The sequence below is a fragment of the Lampetra fluviatilis genome, chromosome 40 (genome assembly GCF_964198595.1).
Source record: "Lampetra fluviatilis chromosome 40, kcLamFluv1.1, whole genome shotgun sequence".
In the NCBI taxonomy this organism is placed as follows: Eukaryota; Metazoa; Chordata; class Hyperoartia; order Petromyzontiformes; family Petromyzontidae; genus Lampetra; species Lampetra fluviatilis.
Genome location: NC_136314.1, coordinates 7,236,412 through 7,263,611, shown reverse-complemented (window position 1 = coordinate 7,263,611; position 27,200 = coordinate 7,236,412). Strand labels below are relative to the sequence as shown.

General features: G+C 60.9%; 1 protein-coding gene across 6 annotated transcripts in view; it reads right to left on the bottom strand.

Annotated features, from left to right (window-relative positions):
- Positions 1 to 10,074: 10,074 nt before the first annotated feature.
- The window catches only part of LOC144946182 (uncharacterized), a 72,740-nt gene continuing 55,614 nt past the window's right edge, over positions 10,075 to 27,200 (bottom strand). For 4 of the 6 annotated variants that reach the window (XM_078875002.1, XM_078875001.1, XM_078875003.1 and 1 more), the window contains exons 12-23: positions 26,843 to 26,935; positions 25,307 to 25,430; positions 24,613 to 24,867; positions 23,347 to 23,817; positions 22,655 to 23,059; positions 22,121 to 22,331; positions 21,417 to 21,931; positions 19,501 to 20,376; positions 18,270 to 18,370; positions 17,816 to 17,895; positions 16,610 to 16,683; positions 10,075 to 16,465 (exon numbers count right to left, since the gene is read on the bottom strand). In XM_078875002.1, coding sequence (XP_078731128.1) covers positions 15,029 to 16,465; positions 16,610 to 16,683; positions 17,816 to 17,895; positions 18,270 to 18,370; positions 19,501 to 20,376; positions 21,417 to 21,931; positions 22,121 to 22,331; positions 22,655 to 23,059; positions 23,347 to 23,817; positions 24,613 to 24,867; positions 25,307 to 25,430; positions 26,843 to 26,935 — 4,642 coding nt within the window. In that variant the 3' untranslated portion in view covers positions 10,075 to 15,028. The remainder of the gene's footprint in view (positions 16,466 to 16,609; positions 16,684 to 17,815; positions 17,896 to 18,269; positions 18,371 to 19,500; positions 20,377 to 21,416; positions 21,932 to 22,120; positions 22,332 to 22,654; positions 23,060 to 23,346; positions 23,818 to 24,612; positions 24,868 to 25,306; positions 25,431 to 26,842; positions 26,936 to 27,200) is intronic. The other 2 variants (XM_078875007.1, XM_078875006.1) reach the window with 2 other exon arrangements.

Sequence of the window (27,200 nt, the reverse complement as noted above, 5' to 3'; positions counted from 1 at the left end):
CACCCCCCCACTCCACCCACTCCACCCTCACTCCACCATCACCCTCCACCCTCACCCTCCACCCTCACCCCACCCTCACTACCCTCACTCCACACACTCCACACACTCCACCCACTCCACCCTCACCCTCCCCCCCCACTCCACCCCCACCCTCACCCTACACCCTCACCCCCCAGCCGCTGCTGCTGTCCCAGCAGGCTGAGCGCCTGCTGGCGCTGCGGGGCGCCCCGTACCCGCGCGCGCGCCCGCAGCTTCTGGCCGCGCGCCTGGAGGCGACGCTGCCCTACGAGGGCGCCATGCTCGTGGCGCCGCCGGGAGGGGGGAGGAGGAGCCGGCGGCCCCCCCGGGGCCCTACGGCCGCGGGCCCGGGGCCATGGTGGGCCCGCCGGGAGCCGCCGGTGGCCGCTCTCGCCTGGCGGAGGCCGCGGGGTCGCAGCAGCAGCAGCCGCGAGTCGCGGGTCTCGCCGACCTGAGCGGGCCCCAGCTCGCCCGGCTGCGGCAGCTGGCGGCCGAGTACGCGGCCGAGGGGCAGCTGCGGGCCGCGCTGGGCTACGGCTCCCCGGGGTACCCGGGCGCGGGGCCCAGGGCGCAGCAGCAGTTGCAGCAGCAGCAGCAGCTGCAGCAGCTTCTACTGCTGCAGCTCGGGCAGCAGCAGCAGCCCGAGTTGGAGGACAACCTCGTGGAGGAGGAGGAGCAGGAGGTGGAGGACGATGACGACGACGACGAAAACGACGACGTGGAGGAGGAGGAAGAGGAGGAGGAGGACGAGGTGGAGCCGGACGCGCCCGAGGGCGAGCTGGGCTACGCGCAGCTGGCCGAGGCCCTCGTGCGCGCCCTGGCCGCGGAGCTCGCCGAGGAGGCGGCGGCGGAGCGCGCGGGGGGGGCGGGGGGGGCGGGGGGGGGGCTGGAGGGCGCCGGCAGCGCGGGGCAGCTGGGGGCAGCAGCTCTCCTCGTCCCAGCAGCAGCAGCAGCTGCAGCAGCAGCTGCCCAACACCATCGCGGGCGAGGGCTTTGGGCAGCAGCAGCAGCAGCGGCTGGACGAGGAGGCCCTGGGTCGCATCGTGGGCTACCTGTTCGGCTCTGCCGCTGACGGCTACGCCGGCAACGAGGTGCGCCCCCGGTATCGTCGCGACGCGCAGCTGCAGCAGCAGCAGCAGGAGGGGTACGGCGACGGAGGAGATGGAGTCGCTGCGGATCGCAGACTCAAGGGAGCAGCAGCAGCAGCGGCACCGCAGCAGCAGCAGCAGCAGCGCGCCCGGGTGAAGCGAGTTCGCAGAGACGCTCCTCCTGCTCCTGCTGCTGCTGCCGAGCCGCTCATCCGCGTCAAGCGCATCGACCCCTCCGACAGTGATGAGCGCGACGACTCCAACTCCGCGATGAGCGCCACCACCACCAGCGGCGGTGGTGCTGGTGGTGGCGTTGGTGGTGCTGGTGGTGGTGCCCGGGTGACGAGGCGGGAGCGCCGCTCCGTGGCCCCGCAGCAGCAGCAGCAGCATCATCAGCAGCAGCAGCAGCATCAGCAGCAGGAGGAGGCGCTCGAGCTGCGCGGCCTCGTGGCGCTCGCGCGCGCCAGCGGCACGCGGCTGCGACGGCTGCGGCGCGCGGTACGCGCAGTCATGAAGTAGTGGGTGGTGGTGGGGGGGTGTGGGGGGTGGTGGTGGTGGTGGTGGGGGGGGTGGTGGTGGTGGGGGTGGTGGTGGTGGTGGGGGTGCATCCACGCGGGGGCCCTGGGCACGCAGCTCTCCCGCCTGAGGTGGCCCCTCGTCCATCCACCTCGCCAGTCCCCGCGAGATGCGTGAGACGCGGCGTGAGGAGGTCGCAGTGCCGAGGCTCGCGCGTGCTCTGCTCATTGAGCTCCGCCTTCTCTCACCCTCACGTCTCACGCGTCTCTCGCTCTCCCACACACCATACATCTCTCTCATGATCTCACCCACACGCCCTCTCTCTCTCACGCAACGCGTCTCACGCTCTCCCACACACCCTCTCATCATCTCACCCACCCACACACCATCTCTCTCATGATCTCACCCACACACACCATCTCTCTCTCTCTCGTGATCTCACCCACACGCACTCTCTCTCACGCAACGCGTCTCACGCTCACCCACACACCCTCTCTCTCATCATCTCACCAACACACCATCTCTCTCATCATCTCCCACACACCATCTCTCTCTCTCTCACGCCCGCGTGCCGACTCTCTCGCCACCCCACGCCCGCGAGAGTCGCTACGCGAGTCGCGAACCGAGCGCCGGTCGCGTCGCTCCTCCCGTCGTGTCTCACGCCACCCGTCGTCAATGCCACGCGACTCGAGAGGGCGACGAGGAGGAGCAGCAGGAGCAGGAGGTGTAGCAGGAGGTGGAGCAGCAGGTGGAGCAACAGGAGGTGGAGCAGCAGGTGGAGCAGCAGCAGCAGGAGGAGGAGCCGTGACCCAGACAGCAGCGCGCTCCTCTCAACCGCGTCGCAAGCACCAACCCAGCACCACGACCCGCGTGTAATTACTTACACTAATTATTCTGGTTACCATCATGTGATTATCCAGTATGTGTGTTGTACTCGATAACCGCATTCTTATTATCGACTCAGGCGCGAGGGGGCGTGAGATGTCCGGTCTGGGACCGCGGGTCGCGTTGGAGGAATAGGAGGGGGGTGGTGGTGGTGAGTGTCCGTGCCTCGGGAGTGGTGAGCGTCGTGGGGAGAGAGTGGTGAGTGCCGTGGGGAGAGAGTGGTGAGTGCCGTGGGGAGGGAGTGGTGAGCGTCGTGGGGTGAGAGAGTGGTGAGCGCCGTGGTGGTGGTGAGTGTCCGTGCCTCGGGAGTGGTGAGCGCAGTGGTGAGCGCTGCAGCTGTGGTGGTGTCAGTGTTTTGTGTTCACAGCGCTTCACGCTGTGGATGTGCTGCTCGTTCGTGACGCTTCGTGCCCGCCTGGGATACTCGTGTGCATCGTATGTTGAACTTCTTTCGCACCGTACAAAGCCAACCCGCGCTAGTCGTGGGTGCGGGGGAAGGACAACAAACGAAACAAAGGAGCGATGGTGGTGCCGGTGGTGGATCACGTAGACATCGAGATGGATTTACCAGGTGGCGAGGATGGCATCCTCTGCGTGGGTGTTCCATAATTGGTGTTTGTGTTCCCGTTGTCGAGGCGTCTCTTGCGTTGTTGTGGTTTGGGCCTTAAAAGCCACGGCACGCAACTCTGTTGCTGTGGAGTCAAACCTCCCAGCTCTCACGGCTGACGCACCTGCCCCGTGACCTTCACAGACCCCTCACATCAAAGGGGATTCGACCCAGCAGAAGGGCCGCCAGGGGTTTGACAACAAGGGGATGGTGGGGGGCGAGACCTCTAAATTTACTGCACCGAAACATTGAAATCCAGATTGTTTTAAAATGCTACTTTAAAAAAGGCAACGATTAAGCCAAGCCCAGCTACTCCGCAACTGCCGCAACCTTGGGACAATAACTACACAAACATAATACAATTACGACCTCGGCGATTGCGACTACAGACCGCGAGGTGAAACCTCCGCTGTGGAAACTCGCGATGACACTCAGACACAGGGGGCAACGAGCTGGCGGTGCCTGCCAGAGGCGGTGCAGCAAGTAGCGTTAGCGCCATTTCGCCATTCGCCCCGTGTGTGTGGTGTGTGTGTGCGAGTGAGGTTTTACTGGCATCTCACGAGGCCCCAGATTGCTTGAGCACCTTCACTGCTCACTAAATTACCATCAGCACGAGCGCCGAGGTCTCTGCCCTAAATAACAACAACATTTATAATCAACAAAAGCCGTCGTACGCGCCACGCTAAATCAACGCGAGCTCTTCTCTCTGCGAGCGTGACGTCACCCGTGTTTTAAAATGGCCGACCGAGCACGTGCCTGGAAAGCCAACTTCGCCATCAGGGCCACCCGTGATTTGACAAACGCTTTGCAGCAGCGGCGCAACAACAATAACAACAACAATAATAACAGGACAAAGTAAATGAGTTGATACAATTTAAATCACCGACACGTTCAGTTGATCAAAAACGTTCGATTATGTTCACGTCGAATCAAACAAACATGTCTAATTGCCCCGCGGGGCGAGTCAGAATTCCGCCGCGCGCGTGCGCTTGTTGAGTCGCGAGTCGATGGAGAGAGCCGCGTGTCCCCTCAATAATCGGGCGCACACTTTTAAGTTTTATTCGCAGCGACACAAAAAACAAAAAGGCGACGTTCCCAAGAGAGAAGGGAACCAAAGAGACCTCGACACGTGGCGGTGAGTCCTGTCCGTTATCAGTCGGCAGCGCAACACGTGGATCGACCGCGACGCGTGCGATGCCCCCAGGGCACCACGCGGGGCTCGGCTGCCTCCAGCGAGCACTGCACGTGCCAGGTCGCGGGTTTACATTCCAGATTTTTGCGACGCACGAGAACTCGGTCAGTCGAATTTTTTCTCTTTCTTCACTTCGCTTTTTCTTCGAGTTCGGAAGGGGCCGAGAGAGAAGCTGCGTGGGTTTATAATCGCCGTGTCCGATACGCTGGGAGGGAGGGAAATTCTGATCGGTTGAATTCTCCCCGTGTGGCTCACCACACCACACACACACCTCAAAGACAGCGCTACCCTAGTGTCCGTGGGCTCAGTCTGGCCACCACTGCCTGCCCTTTCAATCGCTTCATTCAGCCACCTCTGCTCTGAGCGAGGGAGGCCCATTGATGTGGTGCCGATTGAAGTCACTTGGACACTGTCAACGCCTATGCCTGCGGAGCTGTGAGATTGGTGACTGGATCACTGGTCTCGCCCGACGCGTTTACCACTCTAGCACCAGTAGCTCACCTCCTGAACCAGTGGTGGAAATTCCTAATATCGACGACCCGATTTTTAATCAATACGAGTAATGCGCACGTCCTTTAAAAGGTGACCGTCCGTTCGCCCGTCCCAGCCACAAACTTTTTTTGGAAATAATATTTAAATTTGTAAAAAATATAGCAACCACGTGCCGCTTGCCTTAGTGCGTGGTAATCGTTTTATCGACCCCTGGAGTGATGATGCTGACGACGAGACACCCGAGTTCTCAAGCGAAGCGGCTGCTTGAGCCTCACGGAGACTCGCCCCCTCTCCTCGTGCGAGCCATGGGAGGTGACAAAAACCACCTCACGGAATTCTGTTGGGAGAACCAAAATGACTTTGGCTGTGTTGTGCTGGCCTCATTCATATCTAGCCGTTGCGCTACACCCACATTAGCCACACGAAGAAAACGAGTTGTCCATCCCGTCTCGTTAGTTGCTCACGTCCAAGGTCATGCAAGCGTCGACTTGGCGCATCATTGGGCGTACAGACCGCCAACGTTCAATTGGGTGTCCGCACGGTCCCGTGGTGCGCGTATCGCGGGCACGTGATCGCCGTGTCGGCGTGGGGACGTCGCCGTCGTCAGCGTCGTCGCTCTGCTGCACGACCACTCCCGGCTCTTTGTCGACGCCGTCCACTCTAGGGCCACGATGACGACACGTGGTCGATGTTGACGACACGTGGTCGATGTTGACGACACGTGGTCGATGTTGACGACACGTGGTCGATGTTGACGACACGTGGTCGATGTTGATGACACGTGATCGATGTTGACGACATGTGATCGATGTTGACGACATGTGATCGATGTTGATGACACGTGATCGATGTTGACGACACGTGGTCGATGTTGACGACACGTGATCGATGTTGACATGTGATCGATGTTGACACGTGGTCGATGTTGACGACACGTGGTCGATGTTGACACGTGAACGATGTTGACGACACGTGGTCGATGTTGACATGTGATCGATGTTGACATGTGATCGATGTTGACACGTGGTCGATGTTGACATGTGATCGATGTTGACACGTGGTCGATGTTGACACGTGGTCGATGTTGACATGTGATCGATGTTGGCGACACGTGATCGATGTTGACGACATGTGATCGATGTTGCCACCGAGAGGGCAGGCGGAGGTTCAACCCCGGGGTCAGGCGACTCGCGATGCCTCCCTAGCGCTGTTAGACAACAACAACAGCAACAGCGGAGCGCGCGGCCCTCACATCCCAACAGCGCTGATCACCCGCAGTCCTCTGCCGGATGAACACCTCGTCTCTCCCGCGCCGTGCCGATCGCAGAGCTGCTTGACCATACTCTTAGTTCTTTCGGTAAAGTCACGTAGGTAAAATAGGAACTTAAAATTAATTCTTTCGGTAAAGTCACGTAGGTAAGAAATGAAATTAAAATTATTTTTAACTTAATTTTTCGGTAAAGTCACGTAGGTAAGAAATGAAATTAAAATTAATTTTAATTTCATTTTTTACCTACGTGACTTTACCGAAAGAACTAAGAGTATGAATCCTTGCAGTCACGAAAGCTTCAAATCTAGAGTTGCTTGACAATACTTCACCATGCACGGCCACTGGCTGTTTAGGTGAAAGGGGGTGACGTGAACCCCCGGGGGAACCGAACCGTTTGAAAAAAATCCGTCGCCACGGATGACAGCCGTGGTCGGGAATTGAACTCGGGTGAGCGAGGTTCATAGCGCGGAGTGCGGACACACTCGAGGCTTCTCGGCTTGCAACAGCTCCATTGTGGGGGATTCGTTTTCCAACCAACACTTTTAAGCTGCGCGGCTCAAACCGATGGCAAATTGCAACGCTTTTACAGCGGCCGGTGCATCTGTGGAACAGCCCGTGCGGTGCCTGCACACGCCGTGTTCGGCGACCGGCCGCTGCGAGCATCCCAAGAGGCTTTACACGTCCCTGGGCTCGTCAAATACAGGGGCGGCGAGACCCTTCGCGGGTTTCATAGTGGCCGTGTCACAGGCCACGGAGCCGGCACGGCTGTGACACCTGGTTTGGAATTCCGGTCTCTGTCATTGTCCTGGTGCTCAAGTGCAGGGAGGTGATCGTCTCGGCCCAGTCACCAGTGACTCACAGAGACCCAGTGACTCACAGAGACCCAGTGACTCACACAGAAACCCAGTGACTCACACAGAAACCCAGTGACTCACACAGAAACCCAGTGACTCACACAGAAACCCAGTGACTCACACAGAAACCCAGTGACTCACACAGAGACCCAGTGACTCACAGAGACCCAGTGAATCACACAGAAACCCAGTGACTCACAGAGACCCAGTAACTTACACAGAGACCCAGTGACTCACAGAAGCGCACAGACGAGTTGACTAATCCGGGTTCTCAAGTGTAGGGCTTTCATGGTCTCAGCCCAGCCGTGAGCGCATAAAACAAATCGGATTAAATTCCTAGTGGGTGAGTTCACATTTAATTCCACTTATTGCAGCTCCGATGGTTTACAAACCCCAGCGTCACCGCCACGCGACACCGTTCCGCGGACTTCACCTGGGTATGGTGGCGATAGTGGCTGAGTGTGGTGGTGGTTGGGGTTGGTGGTGGTGGTGGTTGGGTGTGATGGTGGTTGGGTGTGGTGGTAGTGGTTGGGTGTGGTGGTGGTTGGGTTGGTGGTGGTTGGGTGTGGTGGTGGTTGGGTGTGGTGGTGGTTGGGTGTGGTGGTGGTGGTAGTGGTTGGGTGTGGTGGTGGTGGTTGGGTGTGATGGTGGTGGTGGTTGGGGGTGGTGGTGGTGGTTGGGGGTGGTGGTTGGGTGTGGTGGTGGTGGTTGGGTGTGGTGGTGGTTGGTTGTGGTGGTGGTGGTTGGGGGTGGTGGTAGTGGTTGGGTGTGACGATGGCTGTGGGTGGTGAGGGTTGGTGGTGGTGTTGTTGCCACACAAGTGCAGTCCAAGCGCGACGTCCATCTGCGCGCGAGACCCCCACCCCACCCCACCCCCTCCCTACCTACCTGCCGGGCGACCTGTAGCAGGCAGCAGAGCAAGTGGGGTGTTGCCCCGCGTGCGTGGAGAGGCGCGGTTTCTCCCCCGTGCGCGGCGCTTTTCTCTGGGCACCGCGATGCGGGGATGTCCCAGCACAGCGAGTGCACTCCATAGGCACCACCCCCAGCCGTAGCGGGACCCCTCTCCCAGCAAACGGAAGTCATCCAGCCTCGACTCGACGAGGCATTACAGAGACGGCGGGGGGGGGGGGCGTCCCAATCTCCCATCTGTCTCCCTTCTCCGGCTCAAAACTTAAAACTCTCCACCGCGCTTCGTGTTTCGGTGGCCGTGGCTTAACAAGCAAATATTTTGAAAGAATAAAAAAAAGATTACACGTCAGTAAAATGTCCTTGATCGCCTTAATAGAGACGCGAGCATTGGTAGTGGCAGTGGTAGTGGCAGTGGTAGTGCCAGTGGTAGTGGCAGTGGCTTCTTGTCGGCCGTGCGGTCCTCGTGCTGCGTGTCGCGTCGTGCATGGTCGCCGTGCGGGGCGCGCTTGTGTCGTGTCTCCGTCGTAGTCGGGCTTCTGTTGTCGTTCACTTGCCAAATAAAAGACACTTACGAGTGACCTCAGCCGTCCCCCCCCACCCGTCTCTCTCTCTGGCTGTGTCCATAAAGCACCCACGCGTTGCGTGCGTCCCCCGCGTTGTTGAGCCGCGGTGCGGGGAGCGGCGGTGCAGCGGTTAGCACAGCGCCGCCAATTCGGCGACCTAGAGGAGGCCCAGGACCGTGTAAGATATTCGCCACTTATCACCGAGTCTCGACGTCCACGGTCGATTTCGGGGCAGCCGCGCGGACTGTGGCTGCTCCCACGGCCTGTGGCCGCTCCCACGGCAGAGGTCGCAAACGGGTTTTGATTCCTTACCCGTACCCGGCCGCACCAGGGTTGCAAACGGGTACCCGTACCCGGCCGTACCCTACCCGTACACGGCCGGGTACGGGTATCGGGTACCTGATTGCGACCTCTGGGATGAAGCCATGTTGCAGGCGCGGGTGGGTTGATTCTAGGAACTTGAATTGTGAGAAGAGACAAGACGTTGGGAAATGAGTGACAAACGGTGACTCACCAGTGACTCACGGCCTACCCGTACCCGGCCGCACCAGGGTCGCAAACGGGTACCCGGCCGGGTACGGGTAGCCGGGTATCGGGTAGGGTACGGGTATCGGGTACCCGGTTGCGACCTCTGTCCCACGGCCTCCTCCTCGTCCACCCACGAGGGGTCCTCCCGCTACGAGCAGCCGGTGGGCCGGGCGAGTCGAGGGCCGTTCGGGTGGCGGGCCCCCTCGAGAGCCGAGCGATGAGTCCCGGACTCCGCAACTCAAGGCGGCCCTCCCCTCTCTCACAGGGACCGTGACGATAGACGAACCGTAGCAGCTCCTGTAAACAACGGCGCGGTGGCTCGCTCGAGGGCTGTACCGGGAAGGACCCCCCCCCCCCCATGAAGAGACTGGCGCTGGATGCTGCTCCACGCGCCGTCTTGGCGCAGGCTCCATAACTGGGACTCGTCTGGGTTTTAAAATTTTGATTTGAAACCTGGATTTCAAAACCCAGACCGGTTGCCGCCACGAGGTGCATCAAGGGCGGCGAGTTGATCCCCTCGGAGAGAGCCGTCGACCAAAGCTCGTTGTTGGTACGGACCAATCCCCAATCCGCCCGTGCAGGCAGCACAGATGCCACGAACAGCACTGCACCCCCCCACGTGCTTTCCCCCACGTGATCTCCCCCACGTGCTCTCCCCCACGTGCTCTCCCCCACGTGCTCTGCCCCACGTGCTCTGCACCACGTGCTCTGCACCACGTGCTCTGCACCACGTGCTCTGCACCACGTGCTCTCCCCCACGTGATCTCCCCCACGTGCTCTCCCCCACGTGCTCTGCCCCACGTGCTCTGCCCCACGTGCTCTGCCCCACGTGCTCTGCACCACGTGCTCTGCACCACGTGCTCTGCACCACGTGCTCTCCCCCACGTGCTCTCCCCCACGTGCTCTGCACCACGTGCTCTGCCCCACGTGCTCTGCACCACGTGCTCTGCACCACGTGCTCTGCACCACGTGCTCTGCACCACGTGCTCTCCCCCACGTGCTCTGCACCACGTGCTCTCCCCCACGTGCTCTCCCCCACGTGCTCTCCCCCACGTGCTCTGCACCACGTGCTCTCCCCCACGTGCTCTGCACCACGTGCTCTCCCCCACGTGCTCTCCCCCACGTGCTCTGCACCACGTGCTCTCCCCCACGTGCTCTGCACCACGTGCTCTGCACCAGCAGCCACACCTCACAAACACGAGCCCGCCACAACTCACAATTCCACAGTTGGTGTTGGTCCCAGTTCTTTTTTGTTTAAATTCTTCACAAACAGACAATTTGACCCTAGCCCGGCCTCAAGTCCAACAACGTTTATATCTCAACGCGGGGCAAAGCGCCCCAACCTCTCGCGCGCAGAATGTCAGTCGCTCACAAACACACGCACACGCACGGACCCCTCCCCGAGACGGGACGGGGCGAGGCGTTCCGAGCCGCAAGGCGCCGCGGACGTTTCTCCCACGCAGCCCCCGTGGTCATTCGCGACGGGACAACGTCCCCTCGGCCTCGCGACCTCCGCGCCGGCTCACGGCGGCCAATTTTTAGCGAACGCCGGCACGGAAGAAGGGACGACCGCAACGAAGAGACGGCGCGCAGCGCGGCGGCTTCAGAGTCGAAGCGTGAACCCGGCGAGACGGCGAAGGCGCCGGCACTCCGGGCCTCACCCCCCCCCACCCCGCCCACGTCCAGTCGCGCCGATGCAAAGCGAGTCGCGGTCCAGGGGATCGACTAGGAGAGCATGAGCGCTTCGCGGGGCCTGCCGCATCTCCGCGTGACGGAGACCGCCGCCGCCACTGGCAGAGCGTGGCATCGAACGCGCCTCTGGGGTGACAAACCCCGCGTGCCAACCCGCACGGAGTTCCACAGTTCTGAACAAATTTCATCCCCAGGGAAATTTCTGGAAGTTTTTTTTTTACCCTTTATGGGTTTTGCATTCTTTGTCCCGTGACCAGATTCATCTTCTAGTGTGCCCCTATTGATAAAAGTAAACACTGCTTCGGCTTTATTTTTTAAAAGTAAAATCGCACGCGTCATTCGGTGTGACCGGTCTTCTCATTGCATGGCCGGATGAGGTCACTCTTAATGGTACCGCTGAAAACCTGGGCTCAGACCCAGGTTTCAGTCGCCCGCGATCCCACCGGGTTCACGTGCACAGCGAGCCAGCCCCTAAATGACCACAGAGGCCTCATGTACAACGCGGGGAGCCGTCCATGGCGGTATCATCCGTTGACCAAGAACCAGAATTAGGCAGCCGTGTTAACTGCACGGTCGAATACACACTCCTGTGTGTGCGCGTGCGAGACGTGTTGGAAAGACTTGCGCACCACAGAAATAAGAGCCTGGTTTGATTACCGACCTGGTCGCCTCTCAGTGCGAGTTTGTATCTTCTACCCCCTGTTGGCTCCAGGTTCACATAAATCCTCTCATAGCTAAAAAAAACCAATACAATGGAACTGGTATTGGCCAAACATCGCAATGCAGGACTCTTTGGGTAAATCATTGTTATTGTTAACCGAGCTCAAACCGTCTATTCCTCTTTAACAATTAATGATACTCTCTTTGGTTTCTTTGGGTCAAGTCACGTAGCACTACAATAGCCACTTCCACAGCCTCAGGGAGACCATCTCTAGCCCCGCCCTCTCACCCTGAAGCTGCACCCATCTCAGGCCTGCACAAGACCTCGTTTCAGGAGATCTCTCTCACCAGAAAACGGTCGCTTATGTTGCGATCGAAACGTCGTGATCTATTAATTTCTACCCACGTGACTTTACCGAAAGAACCAAAGAGAATGGATTCCTGCAGTCACGAAAGCTTCAAATGAAAATTAATGATACCTTCACAGGCACCCCGCTTATTAATTTTAGTCTCATCTAGCCGATGACATCGCTACAAATGACACGGACGCACGGCGACACGCGCGCTCTGCAGGGCGCAGGCGAACGCGCCGTGCGGCGGCGTTGGCCCTGCACCAGACCGAGGCGGTTCCGAGGCATCGTCTCTCAGGGTAGTTTCCCAGCGTCACGAGGCAGAGCCGTGGCAGCGCGTTGGCCGCTCGTTGCAGAGGCTCACGGTTCGAATCCAGCGGCCACCCCCTGGTTAATACTGCGTGCCCGATAACCACAATATGCGCAGGCTGCTTCACAGCGGACGTTGAAGATGCCTCGACGTCATTCGCAAGAGGAGGTGCCGTCGTGTGCCAGAAGGTGCCGCTGTCAAAGTTCAAATGTGCAAACTTAAAAATTACACCGCAGATGACTCAATGAGGAGCAATCACGGCCCCCTACTGGCAGTAGACTGATGCCGCAGGCCACTTTTGTAAAACTAAGACTCATCCCGATTTGCCCGTGGGATTTCTGCAAAAAGAACGATCCCTTAGCCGCGAGCCAGCCACATGCCCAGCCTCGATCCGTGCGCCCAGCCTCGTGACCAATGGGGATGGGATGGACGGAGGAGGAAGGCAGCGAGACGATGCAGAGACACCAACGCTCGGGAGATTTCGCACGGCCGGCTCATCCAAGGTGACCGCAAAAGAACCCAGCGTCACGCGCGCCATCCGTCACATTCGCCAATTTGTGGCAACGTCACATGCTTTAATTTAGGTCGACGGTTAAAAAAAAAAAAAATCGGCTCATGTGCGCGCACCGAGGATTTGCACGCGAGCCAATTTTCCCGCGCCGGACAAGACCCAAACGTTTTAGAAATTAGAAAAAATATCGATACAGATAAAACGTTTAAAAATGTCCGGGTGAATTTTTAATATTTTCAATTAAAATCCATAACCTGTTGAACGCGCGCCGGTTCGCTCCGCCACGCTCGCAGACAGAGCCCCTCACCTCCCCCGCAGCGCTCACACGACCCCACGGTGGCCAAACGCTGCTCATTCCCAGGAGGCCAACTTACACGTCACCCGACTTGTGTTTGCAGATGACCTATTGAAGCAACCGACGCGGCTGCTTCTGCTGCTGCTGGCTTCCACTCGCAGGTACGCAGATGGACACGGCTCTCAACATCAACACAGACAAGGACCCTGGCGCACAGAGATTTACGATAAAAGTTTTTCTGACCAGAAAAAAAGATAATCCTCCAGGGCGCTCCTCGCCCTGGACGTGTTTTGCGTTGTGTGTGGTTTTTTTTCATCACCCTAAAATGTTTTCACGGCGGCGTGTTCGGTTCAGCAGGCGAAGTTCTGGCTCCACGGTTTTCGAAGCAGTCCCGTGAACGAGAGCCCAAAATGTCCGCGCCAGCTTCGGAGACATCCGCAATGAAAAATAAACGACGCTGAAGGCCAAAATGTGCAAGTTCCCGCTCGTCGTTCGTCGCAATCGCGGTCGTCGGCGCCGCCGTCGTGCCGCCGTCGTTCCCGTTGTTGCTGCTCGGCGATTTGGCGTCGCCGTCCTCGCGTCGTCTCCGATGGACACGGGGAGAGCAGCACGGCGGATGTAAACGTGGCGTGCGAGCAGCCCGGGGGGGGGGGAGCAGAGGGGTAGGGTGGGGGGGGGGGGGCGAGGCGCGCGACGTGCGGCGAGGGCCAAGGCTCGCGTCGCACACCGGCAATAACCGCACCGACGCCGCCGGCATCGCCGGGTAACGAGTGCGCCGCTGGCAGAACGCAACGTGCGCGGCCGCGTGCTGCGCTCTGCCAGCCCCGTGCGCTCGGCCCGTGGACTCGGCAGAGTTGCGAACAAATGCAGCGGAATGAAAAACGGTGTCGTGGTAAAAGAGCGGTGGTTTATTCCCGACTGAGCCCAGACAGCTGTGCACAGCGAGGGCCTCTACGTCTACGGGGGGACCGGCACAGCGGCGACCCCCGGCGCTCGCAGCTTGCCGCACGAGCCGTCGTCCGGCGCCGGGCAAGAGGGGCGATTGACGGGCCGTGGGCCCTGCTGGCTCCGAGAAGTTGTACAGAGAAGTGTTTTTTTGTCTCTCTTCCTCTGTTACTTGTACAGCACATTATACAAAAGTCATACAACTGACAAATTAAAAAACAATGTACATCGAACACCGCCCTCGTAACTCAACGGTCGTGTCGGGTAACGTTCCAGGCAGCGTGGACCGCCGCGGTGGAGCGGGGAGGGGGGGGGCAGCGGAACGCGGAGGGGTTGTTTATGAAACATTAGGAACCGATCCTCGAGGAGAGTGAAACCGCACGCCGGCATCTCCCCGCACGAGCGAACGAGGGTCGAGCGGCGCTCGTGCCCCGCTGGTGGCCAGAAAGCCGTGGTGGGAACTCCACAACTGCTCCGGTTTAACCGCAGCGGCGGTTTATTTTAATCACCCCGAGAGGTGATAAGACAATTCTGACTTCCTACCCCACGAGATGTGAACTCTTGACCTCCCTATCTTAACTTTTTAAATTAACTTCCCGTAATGGTTTGCTACACGATATCTACACCGTCTGCCGGTTTGTTTGTTTGTTTACCCACAATTCTCATTCGTTAGTCTCGTTTACAATCCGCCCGAAGGATAAGGTGCTGCCGGTTCGAGAGGGCCTCGCCGCCGAGTCCGCAGAAACGTCGCCCCGCGGGGTCACGCGAGCGACGACCTCGCACGGCGGCCTCGTTCCGGCCGGGCCGGCGGCAGCCGCGAGAGCCGTGCAGCCGAGGTCGGGGGTCGAACTCCGAAACGACAGCGACAACCTCGCGACAACCTCGCCCACGGCGGTGCGGTGCGGGGCGCGTGCTCACGGCGACGGCGGTTGCGGTGCAGCCGACACGCGTCTACGCACGGCTCCCGTGGCGCCGCCTACGTTCAAGTCACATTTGGGGCCGCGCCCGAGGCAGGCACAGAAGCCGACGATGAAAAAAACAAAACACATCTTTGCCACGACCCTCGTCGCGGTTCGGTAAACTTCTCCCAAACCGCCCTCCCAGCCCTCCCTACCCCCCCCCACCCCCCAATTCTCCCCCAGAGGCGCGCCGCACGCCGCACGGACGGACGAGAGGAGAGGAGCTTTTCGCAGCGACAACTTCGACCGAGAGGGCCAGGTGGGCCGCGCCGTGGGCGGACTCCGTCCCCCGCCAAGTTCCCCCCCGCATCTTCAGGCCCGAGGAGCGGAGGGTAAATTGTCTCCCGGCGCCGGACTTGACGGAGCGCCGTCGGCGCGGGATCGTCACAGGGCGGGCGGCGGCGGCGGCGGCAGCGCCAGGCCATCCCCGCTCGCCTGCCGGAACGCCGCGCGCTGCGCCATCGCCGCCCGGTCCACGCCGCTAGCTGCGCGCTGCTGCTGCTGCTGAAGGTGGTGGTGGTGCTGCAGCAGCTGGAACGCCAGCGGGGGCTGCGTCTTGCCCGTGCTCGCCGCTCCCACGGGAGAGTTTGGAGAGACGGGCGCAACGCCGGCAGCCGCCCCCTGCTGCGGTTGCTGATAAACATGCTGCGCCTGCTGCTGTTGCTGCTGCTGCTGCGTCTGCTGCTGCTGCTGTTGCTGATGATAATGGTGATGGTGAAGCTGAAGCTTTTGCTGACTCATCACTTGACTCTGCGGGCGAGCCTGTTGCAGCTGTTGTATTCGTGTTTGCTGCTGCAACTGCTGCAGCTGCTGTTGCTGCTGATGTTGAGACAGTGCCTGTTGATGCGACTGCTGCTGCTGCTGATGATGCTGATGTTGGTAGTGCAGGCTGAGGCTGCCCGTCTTGCTGGCCGACAGCAGCACAGACGGCTGCTGGTTCATCGCAGCGTTCGTCTCTCGCTCCACCGACAAAATCCTGGGCGCTGCCGCCGCCGCCGCCGCAACAACCGCGCCCTCCTTGAGGCGCTGCGCCTGCTGTTGCTGCTGCTGCTGCTGCACCGCCGCTGCCACCGCGTAGCCGTGCGGCAGCGCCGGTCCAAAGCCGAGCCTCGCCACGCAGTGCGGCGGGGGGCTGAGCTCCCCGGCCGCGATCGTCGCGGGGGCCACGGTGCCGCCGTGAGCTTGCAGGACGGCGGTGGCGGCGGTGGTGGTGGAGGGCGCCACCTGCTGCTGTTGCTGCTGTTGCTGTTGCTGCTGCTGTTGCTGCTGCTGTTGCTGCTGTTGCTGCTGGTGGTGCTTGTGAACCATGGCCAGCATCGCGCTCTGCCCGTGCACAAAGTGCGAGGAGCCGCCCATGTGGCCGTGCTGCTGCTGCTGCTGGGGAGCGGCGCCGCCCCGCGCAGGGAGGAGGCTGTGCATGCCGAAGCCGTGCAGAGCTCCCGGCGTTATCGTCGTGAGGCTGCGCTGGCCCTGCTGCTGCTGCTGCTGCAACTGCTGCTGCTGCGGCGCCGGCGACGCAATGGAGGCGGCGACGGCGGGAGGGCGAGCGGCGGAGGCGAGGGGGTAAGCGCCGTGCAGCAGCGTCGCCAGGCTCGACGAGTTGGCGGGCAGGCCCGGCGGGAGATCCGGAGCCGCAAGCGAGGCCGGGCCGGCGCCGGCGGGGCCGGTGGGGCCGGCGTGAGGGTGGGCACCGTGCGTGGCCGCCGACCGCGACGGGGGAGGAGGAGGAGGCGGGGGAGGAGGAGGCGTCGTGGTCTGCTCGATGACGCGGGCGGCGTCAACCCCGCCGCCCCGAGCAGACGACCGGGATCTCAGACCCAGCTGCAGCACAGGGGGACACAGAGCGTCATCATCGTCGTCATCATCGTCGTCATCATCGTCACCATCAGCAGCTGGCGTCACCCCCCGTGGAGTCGCTACGAGAGTGCCCGTGGAGACGTGCGAGGTCCAGAGTACGGCGCTCACCGCTTTGGAGCTCTGCTGGCCGAAGGACGACGTCTGCCTCATCTCTCCACTCGCTTCCTCGACCCCTGCTCTCTCTGTCGGAGACAAGAGACGAAGATTCCCCACCGTGTAGCCTTCAACAGACTGTCGGGGCAAGTGCTGTAAGCGAGTAAACACCACCCCCGGCCGCCTCTGCCTCCCGATGAGCGACGTTTACACACCGCACCAGGAACCCACATTTGAGCAGCTGAGTCGACCTCGGACAGGGCCCAGGACCGGTTCAGCTAATCGTCGTTACTGGTGTCGGTGGCCGTGAGCGGGAATAGAATTGGGGTTCGCAGCGCAGCGCGCTAACCGCTGCTCTCTGTGCCCGCGTGCACAGCGCCAATTGGCGTCTGTTATTAACACGAGGATGTGTGGAGTGGCGAGCGGTTAAGCACTCGGCGACACGAGTTCAGATCCCGACAAGGGATGACATCGGTGGCGGGCGATATCGGCATCCGTTATCTCGTCACGGTGACGTCTCAACGGCAATGTGTGCCAGGCTAGGTGCACTGTGAGGCGGATACGTTTAGTGCGGAAGGCTCGTTGCTGGCAGGAGGTCACGGGACAGGCTCAGGTGCTACGCGTTGACTGACAAGACTGACAGATGCACCACCATTGCGCAGCTCGATACAGAGCGTGGGGTGGGGGGGGGCGGTATGGACACCGCGGCAAACGGCGTGGGGCAGCTGCCGCAGCCGTCGTTGCCGCGGCAACAGATGCGCCGAGGAGGCCGCCCAGCAGGTCGCCACGGCGCACGTGCCGTTGCCAAGGAAACCTGCTCTCAATTATCGCACCTCCAGTCCGCTACCGCGAGCCGTTGCCAGGAGACTAATTGACGTCCTCGCGTTCGATCGGCGAGGCCAAGAAGGGGGCGACGCGGTACGCATGGCCAGGAAGTGGAGCTCCAAACACGAAGAGCAATACCATGGCACTGGAGATGCAGAAGGACCCCTCCCCCACTCGTGCTAACGAGTGGTGGCGCTGTGATGGGGCAGTGACGGCGCTAATTAATTGCAGACGCCGAGGATGGGAATTCGCGCTCCGTCTTGCATCCCCACATCCCGCGGTACTGATGCTTGCGACGATACCAACGACGAAAACTCTCAGAATGATTTTGATTATTTATGATGATGCTGATGATGGCACTGATGATGGAAGTAAATTGAAGGCAGTGTGTTTCACCTTTGTCGTGATTTTTCGTGGGGAGTGCCGTCCTCGTTAAGCGGTCCACGAAACCGGGGTCCCGACGCTCCGCAGGGGTCCTGCACACGCACACACCGCAACCACGCCGCTCTCACCACAACCACGCCGCTCTCACCACAACCACGCCGCTCTCACCACAACGGCACCGCTCTCACCACAACGGCACCACTCTCACCACAACCGCACCATTCTCACCACAACCACGCCGCCCTCACCACAACCGCACCACTCTCACCACAACCGCACCACTCTCAACACAACCGCACCACTCTCACCACAACCGCACCGCTCTCACCACAACCGCACCACTCTCACCACAACCGCGCCGCCCTCACCACAACCGCGCCGCCCTCACCACAACGGCACCGCTCTCACCACAACCGCACCGCTGTGAACCGCGCGCCTGTGAGCTGTGCGAGAGGCGTGCACGCACCAGGCGGCCACGTGGGAGGAGGGTGGCACTGGGAGCTCCGAGCGAGTGCGCAGCTCCCCGCCGACCTGCTTCTTCCTCTTCCTGTACTCGAGCAGCGACACCTGCACGGCAGCAGCAGTAGCAGCAGTAAGCAGCAGTAAGCAGCAGTAAGCAGCAGTCAGCAGCAGCAGCAGTCAGGGATGCACGCGCAGAGACACACGCAGCAGATCTGTACTTACCGCAGCCCGTTCCACTGGCCACGACGTAGCTGTGGTGCCGTGTCCCACAATGCACTGCGTGTCGAGACGTAGTGAACGGTCGGTACGCCGCAGCAACGTCACTAGAGGGCGCTATTGCATCGCGCCCGAATATTTTATTCGCGAGTTCTTAAACACTATGAGACATCTCCTTTACCAGTGGCAAAAAAGTGATAGGTTTTTACCCTTTCAACTGGTACAAAAACTGACACCTTTATACAAGGCATCATGTTTGCAATAACCACAACAGAAGCAGTCAAAATGCAAACAAAAAGAAACAACTCTGATGATGATAATGATATGCACTGTCCTTGAAGTTGATTGGTCCACACCTGAGACAGCTTTTCTTAGAGCCTAGTCTCCATTGGTGTTGGACCAGATGATGCCAAAAGGCGTACAACTCAAAGACAGCGCACTATTAGAGTATTGAGAGCTCGGGGTAAGCATTTACACTATGAGACCTCCAACACCAATGGAGACTAGGCTCTAAGAAAAGCTGTCTTGGGTGTGGACCAATCAACTTCAAGGACAGTGCATATCATTATCATCATCAGAGTTGTTTCTTTTTGTTTGCATTTTGACTGCTTGTGTTGTGGTTATTGCAAACATGCTGCCTTGTATAAAGGTGTCAGTTTTTGGACCAGTTGAAAGGGTAAAAACCTATTACTATGAGTTCCTAAACCTCAAGGATCCCAGGAGCTCCTGCGGGACTGCCGACGTCTCTCCCAAGCTATCAACGACATTCTTGGGATTCTGGGCACAGAGGCCTCGTGGAGGCAAATCTACGACTGTTGAGATTCGAGTCAAGGCACGTCTAGAGCTCTCGGCGTAAATGGAACAACTCGAGACTCAGAGGTATCGTTACGTCTCTCAGAGGTCAGCGAAGCATTTCGGTGAGACCCCCCCAAGATCCAAATGTAGGCGGTGGTCCCACGCGGGCCCAGCGCTAGCCCAGCGCTAGCCCAGCGCTAGCCCAGCACTCCGGCGGCACCCACCTTCTTCCGGCGAGGAAGCGGCGCGTGCAGCAGCAGCGCGGACGCCGAGCCCGGGCGTCGTCCCAGCGCCAGCAGCGCCGGCGCCGATCCCGACCCCATCTCCCACAGGGCTCCGTCCGCGCCGCCCGGCCGTTCCGTCCCCTGCCGCTCCGCGTCCCCGGCGAGCAGCACGCGGTCCCGCGCAGCCAAGCGCCGCAGCTCCATCTCATCGTCCTCCTCCTCCTCCTCGTCGTCGTCGTCGTCGTCATCGACGTCGTCGTCGTCCTCTTCATCCTCCTCCTCCTCGTCGTCTTCATCCTCGTCGCCAGTTGAGCGGCCCTGAGGTCGCTCGCTCGAGCTGAGCTGCTGCTGCTGCTGCTGCTGGGGAAGGTGGCGCTGGTGATGGTGATGCTGCTCCATAAGCTGCTGTTGCTGCTGCTGCTGGTGATGATGCTCTATCAACTGTTGCTGCTGCTGCTGTTGATGAGGATGCTGATCTAACAGCTGCTGCTGATGATGTTGGTGATGCTGATCTGTGAGCTGCTGCTGCTGCTGCTGGGCATGGTGGTAGAAGAACATCTGCTGGGGCTGCTGCAAGCGGTCGCCCACCTCCTCCACGTCGGCCACGTCGCCGTCGTCATCGTCGCCGCCGCTGTTTCCCTGGCACGGGAACTGCGAGAAGGCCCTGCCGGGGAGGTTGGCATCCAGGCCGTGGTGTCCGGCGCCGCCGCTGCCGCCGCCGCCACCGACGCCGGTCGCCCCCGTGAAGAAGGGAAGGCCCGGGCGCTCGGGCACGGCGAGACGCGGCTCCTCGGGGCCCAGGGACAGGAAGGAGGCCTCCAGCGAGTAGAAGCTGAGGCCCGTGTTGTCCTGGGAGCACTCGGGCGACGAGATGTTCTGGACGCACACGCACGCACATGAGCGCACGTGCACAAAGCACGAGGGCCTGCAAACACGCGCGGAGACACTGGGCGCGGACAAATGTGCGCACACGCACGCCGACACACAGACACGCCTGTCCGCCTTTGTCTCCCCAGTGGTGAGGGTTACACATCGCACCAGGTACTCGTTTTAGGCCGAGTCGACCTAGGGGAGGCCCAGGACCGTTTCAGATAATCGTCACTGGTGTTGGCCACAAGCGGGAATCGAACCCGGGTCGCCAGGTTTGAAGCACAGCACGATAACCACTCCCCACACACATTCACATATTGCGTTTGTCATGTTGGTGACCCAAGTCACTCTGGAATAAGTAATATTTTAAAAAACTTTCGTAATGGCAGAACTCCACGACTCCAGGAAGTGGCCCCGAAGCTTGCCAATTACAGCCAACGTCAGTTGACGGTGGACAATTAGACCCAACCCGAAACATAACTTATAAAAAAGATGGTTTAAAAATATATACTTTTTTATTTTTATGATAGAATAGAGTATTGTCATCAGTATGACAAAAGTATACCAAGTTTGCAGTCGATACCACATTGGGAAGTGGGTTAAAATTGAGTTACAAGATTTGAGGATACAACAACGACAACAACAGAGTGAGTTAAATAAAAGCGTGTAAAAAATGAGACCCATCCTGGCTTCTTAAGTTCTCACCGCGCGAAAACTAAACTTGCATCTTCATCTCGAAAGAACCCCCCGCCCCAAGATAAATATTTTGGCCTAACCGTGGGAATTCCCACACTGCACCGGGCCACACGCGACCGGACGACTTGGCCGTGGCGAACACATTTACGCTTCTGGGCGCGCAGCGGCGCAGGGGATTGAGAAACCGTGGCCCGGAACGGGACGACGCTCTAAACGGCGCCACCCATCTCGGCGCAATCCACCAACCCTCGCCTGCCAGGCGCCGAGGCCCACGACCGCGGGGCACCTTCACGCCGGCTCAAGGAACCTCTCGCGCGCCCACCCCGTAACGCGCCGCGGACGGCGGGCACCTCGAAGACGGGCGGCGGCGGGTAGGACGGGCCCTCGGGGCTGATGGGAGAGAAGACGGGCCGGAACGGCAGGCAGCCGCCGTCCAAATCCAGCGCGCGATCATCCAGCGCCGAGTCCGCTCCGGACTTTGTCAGCGCGCCGCCGCTGTCCGGATCGGCGTCGCCGCTCCGCCGCCGCTCGTCCGCACGGTCCACGTCCTCGGCCCTCTCCCGCTCCTGCCGCTCCTGCTGCTCCTGCCGCTGCTGCTGCTGCTGCTGCGGCTGTTGGACGCCCACCACCACGCAGTCGTCCCAGTGCGCCGCCGCGCCGGAGGGGTCGCCGGGGGGCGGTGGTTCGGCCGGGCGCTGCGGCGGCGGCGGCGGCGTCACGGCGATGGCGGCGGCTCCGTCAGGGACGGCGCCGTCTGTGCCGGGATCCCAGCTCGAGGCGGCGGTGGAGGAGGAGGAAGCCGTGGGCTCCGGCGCGTGCGGGGAGTTGGCGCGCACGCAACGCTTCTTAGGGGGCGCCGGCAAGTCTGTGTGTGGGGTGGGGGATGAGACAGGACGGGCAAAAATATCGTCGAGACACCTTCAAATATCTCATTGCACCCCGTTGGTATTATCCGTCTCCTACGTTGCCCTCTCTTTATTCTGTGGTAATGACGACGACGACGACTTGAGAGCGATATCAGATGTCCGCGGTAATGGCCGGTCAGGGGCCTCACCGCTGGAGGAGGCGAGGCTGAGCGAGGGGGACACGCAGCTCAGGCTGTCGCCCGTCTCGCTGGCCGAGGGGCTGCCGTGCGACGGCCGCTGCAGCTGCAGAGCGTCGGCGCCAACGTCCACGGCCGGCGCAGTCGCCGCCGCGGCAGCGGGAGTGGAACCTCCCTCCTGCGCCGCGTCCTGGGCTTCGGCCAACGCCTGCCGCAGCCACCGCTGGGGGTGTGCGAGGGAGGGGAGGGCAAGCGGAGAGGAGCGGCGAAGAGAAGAGCGGAGAGGAAAGGGCGGCATGGTAGCAGGGCGGGTAGGAAGACGGAACAGGAAAGCAGACGGAAGAAGAGATGGGAGGAGAGAAGAGGAAATAAGAGGACGGGCGAAGATAGAGGAGGAGGTGGAACAGGGTGGAGAGGACCAAAAAGCGTCATCACCAGCAGCGTGGCCTTCAATCGGGGCAGTGACAAAATGTTGGCTCTGACAAAATCATTCTGAAAAACGACCGTACCTGCCGGAACCTCTCGCCCCGCGCCGCGCACGCTCACCTTCTTGCAGGGCGCCGACAGCGCGTCCGCCGGCTGGTGCTGCTGGTGCTGCTGGTGGTGCTGCTGCTGCGTCTTGCGCCAGCCTCGCGGCCGTCGGCCCCCGGCTGCGCCGCCGGGCCCCGCGCCGGCGGCTCCCGCGCCGGCTCCGCCACGCCGCTTCTCGGGCAGGAAGGGCGAGGTGAAGCGCACGTAGTGCTTGGGCGCGGTGCACACCTGCAGCGCGGGGCCCAGGCCCAGCAGGAGGTTGAGAACGTGCGCCAGCGAGCTGGGGTCGTCCGACACGCGCACGGGGCTCACGCAGCCGCCGCCGCCGGCGCCGCCCGGCACGGCACCGCCACCGCCGGCGGAGGAGGCGGCCAGGGAGGCGTCGGACGGCGCGGGAGACGACACGGAGCCCACGCCCTCCTGGGGACGGGCGGCGAGACGTTAGACACGGTGCGCGCGTGCAATTTACGTAATGGTCAACGCGGTCAACGCGACGTCTCGCGTGGAATACCGCTAGAGGTGGAAACGCCTCGTGCGCACGGCTGTCCAAGTCAGAATCACAATCTTTATTTATACAGGAGGAATGCGATGAGCGACAAAGCTGCTGGACAACAAAAGAGACGCCGACACGGCAAACGCGTGACGACGACGATCACGTTCCCATCGCCGCCGGCGACGTTCACGAGTTTGACGGTGCGGACACTTGCCCTGCTGCCGCCGTCGATGGAGCCGTCGTACCCGGAGCCCCCGTCCCCCATCGCCCACGCTCCGTCTCCGCACATCCCGTCCGGCCCCGGCGCCGCTCCCTCGGCCGGCACTCCCCCCGCCCCGGCTCCTTGCGGCGCTTCGGCCGCGACCGTGGCCGAGGACGCCGCCGAGGCCGCAGAGGCCGCCGCGTCCGACGGCGCCGACGCGCACTGCGGCGTCGGCGCCCGCGGCAGGAGCGACGGCACGGCGCCCGAGGCCGCCGCCGCCGCCGACGAGGAGGAGGAGGACGACGACGACGAGGCGGCGACGGCGGCGGAGCAGGCGGAGCCGGGCCCGGCCCCGCTGGAGGAGTCGGACGCCCGGGGCTTCCGGCGCGAGCGACCAAAGCAACGGCGGGGGCGGCAGCGTGAGGATCGCGGCTGGGAGGGGCGCGAGGGGGTCGTCGCCTCCTTGGAGGGCGTCGCGCGGGCCTGCGGGAGGGGCAGCGACGGCAACAACACGCGTTGGGGCACTTCGCCGATTGCAAGTCTGTCCGGTCATTCAGTGGAGCTTCTGTCTGTCTGTTTATCCGACAGATGAATCATTCACCTCGGGTGTACAATCGTTCACCCATACTCGTGGTTGTCCATCTGAACCTACGGCAGGCTCTCCGCATGTGCATCTAACTGTTTGCAAGTTTGTTGTTCTTTAGTGTGTGTGTGTGTACATCGGTCCAATCACCTTTCGATCCATCCGGATATCCATTCATTTAATCGTCCATCTGTTTTTCCAGATATAAATAGGTCGACCTGTAGACCTGTTCCGTGTGCCTGTATCTCTCCATCTGTCTATTCAATTAAAGACGAGTTGCTGGCTCCCCTGCCACGCTGGCTATATACAACCACACACACCACACAGACACACCTCCAAACACATACTAAGACAAATATCACCCGTATAGCCTTAACATACTGTTGGAGCAAGTACTGTTCGTGAGCACTTATAAAGGCCGGAACGACGCACGAGGGGGTGGGTAGCCAGCACCACGCCCGACCGCCTTTGTCTCCCTAGTGGCGATGTTTACACACCGCACCAGGTACTCATTTGAGGCTGAGTCGACCTAGGGGAGGCCCAGGACCGGTTCAGATAATCGTCACTGGGTGTTGGCCGTGAGCGGGAATCGAACCCGTGTCGCCGGGTTCATAGCGCAGCGCGCTAACCGCTACACCACCGCTCCCCTTCACACACACATACACACACATACACACACATACACACACACACACCTCTGGGGGGGTGCCGGTTTCCCGCTTGACGTCAGGCGAACCCCCGGGCCTGGGCGGCCCCCCCTCCCCGCCGAGCTCCCTCAGTGACCCCGCGACCCCCAGCCCCTCTGCCTTGACACGATCCTTTCGCTCGCCGCCGCTGCCACCGCCGCGGCTCGCCGCGTCCGCCAGCGCCGCGCCGGTGGCGTCGCTTCGCCTGCGCTCCCTGCGGTCGGCGCGCGCGCAGGCGGCCTCCAGCCGGCGCTCCTCGCGGCACTGCGCACGCACACGGCGGCCCCCCGGCGGCGCAACCGTCACTCCCGCGGCCGGCCCGACGTGGCCCTGAAGGAGGCCGCCAGCCGGCGCCGGGGCACCTGGGTTTGAGGTCTGGGGGTCTCGCGCCCGAGAGGCCTCGTAATGGTCGTGCCGAAAACTGCTGATGAAGCGTTTCGAGGTCTACGGCCGGCCGGCCGTCTCTCTCACGTTCTCTCCACGAGTTCATAATGGCCACGCCGGAGATGTTAAAGCAAAGTCGTGGGTTCCAACCCAGGTAAATGGGGCTTTCTCTCGGACACTCTCTAAGGCAATTGATAATGGCCACGTTGGAGACAAGAAGACAACAATGGTGAGGTCGTGGGCTCAAGCTCTGCGCGCGGGTCGCTCGACAATGGACTGACAGACCGGTCTCTGGGACACAGGCTGTGGGAGGGGTCACCTGTATTCCTGACAGCGAGAGTCGTATCGGAGACACGGGTCTCTCCGTGGAGGCCGCATGCCCCGAGTCTCCGCTTCTCTCCGCCTCCTCCCGCGACCGGCAGCCACGGCGCCGCGTGTCGTATCTAAGCACGCACGCACGCACACACGCACACCTGGGTCTTATATCCCACTTCACCAATGCAGTACAAGTTGTATTCACAGTCGAACATGCGACTGCATCTCTAGACGCTGTGCAGAAGCGGTGTGCTCAATGTTTTTTTTTTTTTAAACACGCTTTTATAATGTACTAGTAATGGCAAAACTCCACGCCTCCAGGAAGTGGCCTCGAAGCTTGCCACAACGTAAGGGACCGTGGTGATTTACAGTCAACGTCAGTTGACCGTGGACAATTAGACCCAAGCCGAAACATAACATATAAAAAATAATGTTTATATATTAAAAAAAATATATTTTTTATGATAGAATATAGTATTGTCATCAGTATGACATAAGCAGTCGACATAAGCAGTCGATACCAAATTGTGAAAGTGGGTTAAAATTGAGTTACAAGATTTGAGGATACAACAACGACAACAACAACGACAACAACAACGACAGAGTGAGTTAAAAGAAAGCGTGCAAAAAGGTTTTGTGTCTGGACTTGAATAGGGGCAGGAAGTCCGCAGCACAGACGGCTGGGGAAAGGGTCCGCGCATTCTAAGGTGGCAGCAGCAACAGAGGGGATGGAGAAGCTCTTCCCGAGAAAGCTTCAGGGGCAGCTGGGGCGGGAGACACGTGGAGAGAGAGAGCAGAGCGAGAGGATCGGGCAGAGGAGAGCTCTGGGGGGGATCTATCTTGAAGGTGGCCACTGGTGGAGTGGCTGGAGGGTTATGGGTGAGAGGGGGTCTGGCAGCAGAATTTTGGTCCCTCCGACTCGTGATCAAAAACATCGTCCAGACTTCTCGCGACGTCACTGCCGTTCCGGAATGGAGCGACGCACTTCACGTTCAAGGGCTTTTGTTCACGAGCAAAGGTTATAGCTTGTGCGGCGAGGGACACCCGCGGCCCAGGCGTGCGTCGCCTCGAACCGGCGGCAGGAGCGGTGGTGTGGGAGGCGAGGGGAGGTGAGGGGAGGGGAGGCGAGGGGAGGGGGGTCGAGGGGAGGGGAGGCGAGGGGGGGCAAGGGGAGGGGAGGCGAGGGAGAGGCGAGGGGGGGTGAGGGGGGGCGAGGGGAGGCGAGGGGAGGAGTCGGGGGGGGAGGTGAGGGGAGGGAAGGTGAGGGGAGGCGAGGGGAGGCGAGGGGGTCCAGGAGAGGGGAGGTGAGGGGAGGCGAGGGGAGGGGAGGAGTGGGGGGGGAAAGGGGGTCGAGGGGAGGGGAGGGGAGGCGAGGGGGGGCGAGGGGAGGGGAAGCGAGGGGAGAGGAGGGGAGGCGAGGGAGATGCGAGGGGGGGTGAGGGGGGGCGAGGGGAGGGGGGCGAGGGGAGGGGAGGCGAGGGGGTCGTGGCGAGGGGAGCGGGTCGAGGAGAGGGGAGGGGAGGGGTTGCTTGAGACTCACCCGTGCCGAGACTTCTGCAGCACCTCGTTGTTGCGACGCTGCACGGGGCACTCGGTCTCCCGGCGTGCGCACGCACATTCCACGCGGTACGCGCTGTCAAACACACACGGTCACACGCGCTGTCAAATGCACGTGGTGACACAAACGGTCAATTCACACACATGCTCGCACACGCACAGGTCAACAACCACAACCGCCGTTCACCACTAAGTGGTGGTGATATCGCTACCATGCTTGTGGCAGGCTAGGTGCACCTTGAGGCAATGTGAACTGGGACAAGTTAGCTAGCAGGAAATCACGGGACAGACCGACTGAGATGACTGGCAGATGCACCACCTGTGCCATCTTGCTGAGTTTT